The sequence below is a fragment of the Triticum aestivum genome, chromosome 2D (genome assembly GCF_018294505.1).
Source record: "Triticum aestivum cultivar Chinese Spring chromosome 2D, IWGSC CS RefSeq v2.1, whole genome shotgun sequence".
NCBI classification, from domain to species: domain Eukaryota; kingdom Viridiplantae; phylum Streptophyta; class Magnoliopsida; order Poales; family Poaceae; genus Triticum; species Triticum aestivum.
In genome coordinates this window covers 379,310,482-379,315,836 of record NC_057799.1, presented here as the reverse complement: position 1 = coordinate 379,315,836, position 5,355 = coordinate 379,310,482, and the positions used below count along the sequence as shown (strand labels likewise).

Genomic DNA, 5,355 nt, shown 5'->3' with positions numbered 1-5,355 from the left:
TGAGGCATGCATTAAAGGGAAACCGGATCCAATCCTTTGAACCCTATGGTGTCCGATCCATTGCATCACAAGGGGCAATGGTTTGACTCGTTTTTCGTCTGGACCTACTCAAGAAAGCTGGAGACGCACCTCTTGGCGCCAAAATTTTGTGAAGCAGCCACAGCCACTAACCGCCATGAATATGCCAAGGATTAATCGGAGTTGGCTCACTTTACAATCCATGAACACGCAGGCTAGCAACAGAGAGAGCACAGCAAGAAAATATGGTCAATGAATCATCCCAGCAACGAATATACCAAGTTATAATGGAGTACCGGGTCAGCATCGATTAGTTTTGGCAACTGTACAATCATTCCATACCTCTCACCAGCTCACAAATATTCAACAAAACCTCTCTTCTGAGTTCTGACTCTGGACGAGACTAAAAAAAAGAAGAAGGAATCAAAACGAGTTCCTGATCAGCACTTCTCTTCGTCGTCGAAGGTGGCCGACGAGTAATCCTCGAAAGTTATGCACGACGACGACGGCGACTGCGACGGCAGGGACGGACTCGGCGGGGTCGCCAGGCTCACGAGCAGGTCCACGAAGGCGGCCACGATGACGCCGTGGACGCCCTTGGCGTTGAGCTTGAGGTACCACGCCAGGAGCTCCTCCAGGTCCTCCCAGTCCCGCAGACCGTGCGCCACCACCATCTCCGCCATGGACGCTCGGAAGTCGCCGTACGGGTCCTCCGACTCCATTGATACCACCACCGCGCCAGCCTTCAGCTCGGAGTAATCTGCCGGCTTCTGCTCGGTCTTGCCGACCGGCACGGTGGTCGCTTCTTCGTCCTCGGCGGCCGCGTCCGTGGTGATGTCTTCGGTCTTGCCAAGCGTCTCCGGCTGAAATATCTCTCGTGTTAACAGTGCTTCAACCGGTATCATTATCATTCATCTGCTCAGATAGTAATACTACAAGGCATACAATGCATAACCTGCGTGGGCGAGAAGAACCCTGCGCCGGCCGGCTCGAAGAAGAGCCGTTCCGACCGCACGCCGCACACGACGGCAGTCTCACGCAACCGCAGCTCCTTTCTCTCCTCCGCCTCCGGCTCCCGATCCACGGCAGCCTGTCCCGACACGGCGAAGGAGTTCCGGCCACTGCACGACGCTTCATCCACAGACGGGCGCCGCATGAAGTGCTCCGACGGTGTGTCGTACACTGTGTTCGCGGTGCGGTACACGACGGCCGCGGCATCCCCCGGGCGCGCGCGGAACGAGCTGGTGCGTGGGTGACGGCACGACGGCCACGGCCACGTGGACGGGGCCGGCGGGTAGCAGAGCTGCCGGTGGTGCGGGGTCGACGGCGACGGAGATGGCGAGGGCGGCGAGGACGGCGGGCGGTGCACGTCGCGGAGCTTGTACAGGATGGCGGCGAGGCCCTTCCTGGCCTTGGCGGCGGGGTGGTGGCTGCCGCTGCCGCTGCCGCTGCCGATGGCGGCGCGCGCGCGCTTCTTGAGCTTGCGGAAATGCAGGTGGGGAGGGTGCAGGGGAGACATTGCGCTGCCGCGTTTCACGGAAGGGTGGGTCGTGGTGGTCTTGCCGCTTCTGCCCTGCTCTGTTTGTTTTGCTTGCTTTATAGAGGAGGGAGAAGAAGATGGGGCCTGGCTGGTAGTGAGCCCATTGACTGCAGGGTTGGAGAGGTTTCAGTAAAGAATTGAATACTGCAATTGAATGTTGTATTGGCCAATGGCAACCACAAGAAACGAGAAATAGGGAAATTTGGCCGAAATTTAGTTACAGGACTGTAGGAACGAGAAAGGATTGGTAGTACATAGAACTCTTACTTGAATTTCTGGGGAAAAAAACATAAAACCCAGTTTGGAACACAGGAACTCAAAAATTTATACAGAACATCGGAGGAACTGAAACGCCTAATCTGAATTCCTACATAACTAAAAGAGTTGGGCGCGCTTTGCTGCAACATTGATGTTTTTTTAGGAACGCGGCATTGATGTTGTTGGGTTTTCATAATTTTTTTACTCACTTTGTTCAAAATATAATGTGTACTGGTTTATTTTTAAAAGACAAACATCTTTAAGTTCGATCAAGTTTATAGAAAAATATATCAATATGATAATATCAAATCGGTGTCTCATAAAAAAATTGCTATCATTAGATTCATCATGAAATAAATCGTTATATTTTATTTATTTAATATTTGTGGATGGCGAGGTTTTTGGCTGTCGGCTGATATCGTGAACAAATCCAAAATTGAATACCTCAATCGAATAGGACTCTGAGAGAGAGAGAGAGAGAGAGAGAGAGAGAGAGAGAGAGAGAGAGAGAGAGAGAGAGAGAGAGAGAGAGACGGTCAAAACCGGGTGGCCCAGTTTTAAATTGGACCTCAGTTGATTATGAGGGCTCCGAAAGTAGGGAGCACAGTGTATTTACTAGGAGGGTTCTGCACACATTGTTGCGCCGTTTGTGTTGTCGGGATTTCATATTTTTATTTCGTTTGGCGAGTGAGGGAAATGATGGTGTAAGTTTTTTTTATAATGTGGTGTTTTGGCGGTCCCTTGATAAAGGTGTGATTTCGTGTTATCTGCTAATCAACCCATATGTATGTGAGAAAGTTTCTTGCGTTGGCGGCCGCATGTACTACAATGGTGCTACAGTGTCGCATGTTGACGATTCTTTTTGCGAGGTGATGAGACAGTGTGCGGAACAAATGTGTGTTTCTAGGCTGGTTGTTGCCAATTGGTCTGAGAAAACATTGACTCGGTCAAAATCAAGAACCAAATTCAAAATTCACTTCAATCGAAACCGTTGACCTAGTGAAAATTGTGAACCATATCTGAAATTGGACACTCAATTGAATAAAACTATGGACGAAATTCAAACTAACCTCACTCAAAATCGTTGACCCAATCAAAATCATGAATCAAATACAAAATTGAGCGAGAGAGCTCCAAAATTAGGGAGCATGGTATACTTATAGATTATAGATAGATAGATTCGAAAACATATGAATACACTAAAACTGTCGTTTGGGTACCACACAGGACAAATGCAGAAGAAGTAAACACACGATGATCATGTTTGTGCCCCCACCCCACTCTAATATTTCTATGGATTGTCCAATTCCGTAGGAATTTCATAGGATTCTTAGTGAGTCATTCATTTTTCCCAAAACATCAATATAGTTTCTTAGTAGGAATTCAGTTCTTCAAAATTTCTTTGATTTTTACTTGTTATAAATGGGGCCTTAAACAAGGTTGGAGTAGAGTTAAAATCCTTATGGAACTTGCACAGAAAACCAGTCGTAAACTTTTGGTCTTGTGGATATGTGGGTCGATGTCAATGACCGTCTCAAGGACCGCGAAGCCAATGACCCTCCTTTTTGGGTCTCCCTCACAGGGTTCACCGAAGTTGTCTCCATGGCTTGGCTCGAGCACACTGGCCATGTTGAACCATTCCAAGTCTTGCACCATAAGCTAAAGAAGACTGACATTCGCCTTTCGCCTCTCCTCTTGAAGTAGAGGCTTGTTCTCTAAAGCCAAACTCCATCATCATTCCACCTTGCTTGTTATCCTCCATCTTGACATGGACCAGGAGGCACATTCCCTCTCCCCTACGAAGCCGGATCTACATGCTAGACTTAAAAGGAGGGTCATTGGCTACGCGGTCCTTGAGAGAGCCAAAAAAAAACAGTGTGCGCATCTCGCCAACCTTAAAGAGGATGATGGCAACACCAAGTTTTTTCACCATCGGGTCAATGCTCGGAGGAGAAAGAACCACATTCATTGGATCAAACACAACAAACGGTTGGGCCATCGAGCATGATCATAAAGAGGGCATCATCCATGAGCACTTCTCTGCGGTCATGGGGCGAGGTAACGCCTAAACAATTGACTTCAATTGGGAGGAGCTTGGACTTTAGATCAATAACTTGGCTTCCCTTGTGAAGCCCATTTCTTTGGAGGAAGTGCGAGACGCCATAAACCAAATGCCAAGTGACAAGGCTCCTGGGCCGGACGGGTTCACCGACCTCTTCTTCAAGAAATGTTGGGACATAATCAAGACAGACATCATGCATGTGGTGAACCTCTTTGGCAACTTACGCACAGCCAACCTCCATTGGCTCAACTCTGTGAATGTCATCCTCCTCCCGAAACAACATGGGGGCCAAGGAGATCTCTGACTACCGACCTATTAGCCTCATCCATGCAGTGGGAAGAATATTTGCAAAGATTCTCGCTCTTCGGCTTATCCACCATGCACACCCTCATCTCGCATGCCCAAAGTGCCTTCATCAAAACGAGAAGAATTCATGATAACTTCATGTACATGCACAAATTCGTGCGCCGCCTCCACAAATGCAAGACCCTGGCACTGCTCTTCAAGCTGGACATCCGCAAAACTTCAATTCCATCAAATGGGAATATATTATCGATCTCCTCGAGCGAAGAGGATTCCTTAGCATCTTCCGAGACTATGTCACTGCGCTGCTTTGCACCTCTTCCTCAAGGGTTCTTCCGAATAGTGTTGTCGGCAATCCCATCATGCATGGCCGCAGCCTCCGACAGGGCGACCCCCTGTCCCCTCTGCTATTCGCTGTGGCTACCGACCCGCTCCAAAAATTCTCGAGGTGGCAACCATGAGAGTATTGCTTCACAAGATTCGTGCCCGAGGTGCCATTATCTGCACTCCCCTTTACGCAAATGATGCAACGGTCTTCATGGCGCCCATCAAGTGGGATATTAATAACCTATCAAGCATTTTGCAACTCTTTGGGATGTCACGGGCCTCTCTACAAACTTCCAGAAAAGCTCGGTGGTTCCCATCTGGTGTGGCCACATCAACCTTTCGCGTCTCACAGATAAGAGCGATGGATTTCCAATTCCTAGAAGATAAGGTTGCGGCGAGGTTGGTCCCTTGGGATGGCTAAAATAACACAACTATTCACCTCACGACCCTCATCAACTCGGTGCTCTCCTCCTATGAAGTTTACTTCATCACCCCCCTCATTCTCCCACCGATTACTCTGTCCAACATCAAAAAAATTGAGCGCGCCTTCCTCTGGGCAGGCACGGACAAGACCACCGGCGGTAAATGTTAATTTAACTAGGAGACCGTATGTCGGCTCCTTGACCTTGGGGGGCTAGGTGTGCTAAACACAGATAAATTCGCTCGGGCCATGGTACGACTGGAAGGACCTCGCAAAGATGTGGGTTGGCATGGGAAACCCTTGCGATGAAGTGGACTACGATTTATTATATATATGCCTCCACCACCATCATCGTGGGCAACAAGGCACAGACGTCGCTCTGGGACTCTCCTTGGATGCATGATTGGAAACCTAAGGACATAGCGC

General features: G+C 49.0%; 1 protein-coding gene across 2 annotated transcripts; it reads right to left on the bottom strand.

The window, feature by feature from the left end:
- Positions 1–271: 271 nt before the first annotated feature.
- Positions 272–1,590, bottom strand: LOC123049371 (transcription repressor OFP13). Of its 2 annotated transcripts, none has more exons than XM_044472299.1 (2): positions 964–1,590; positions 272–881 (listed from the first exon to the last, which is right to left on the bottom strand). In XM_044472299.1, exons 1-2 carry the CDS (start codon positions 1,535–1,537, stop codon positions 442–444), a joined length of 1,014 nt encoding a protein of 337 aa, XP_044328234.1. In that variant the 5' UTR covers positions 1,538–1,590; the 3' UTR covers positions 272–441. The 2 variants fall into 2 exon arrangements, with proteins under 2 accessions (XP_044328234.1, XP_044328235.1); XM_044472300.1 differs by having other exon boundaries at positions 974–1,590.
- Positions 1,591–5,355: the final 3,765 nt, after the last annotated feature.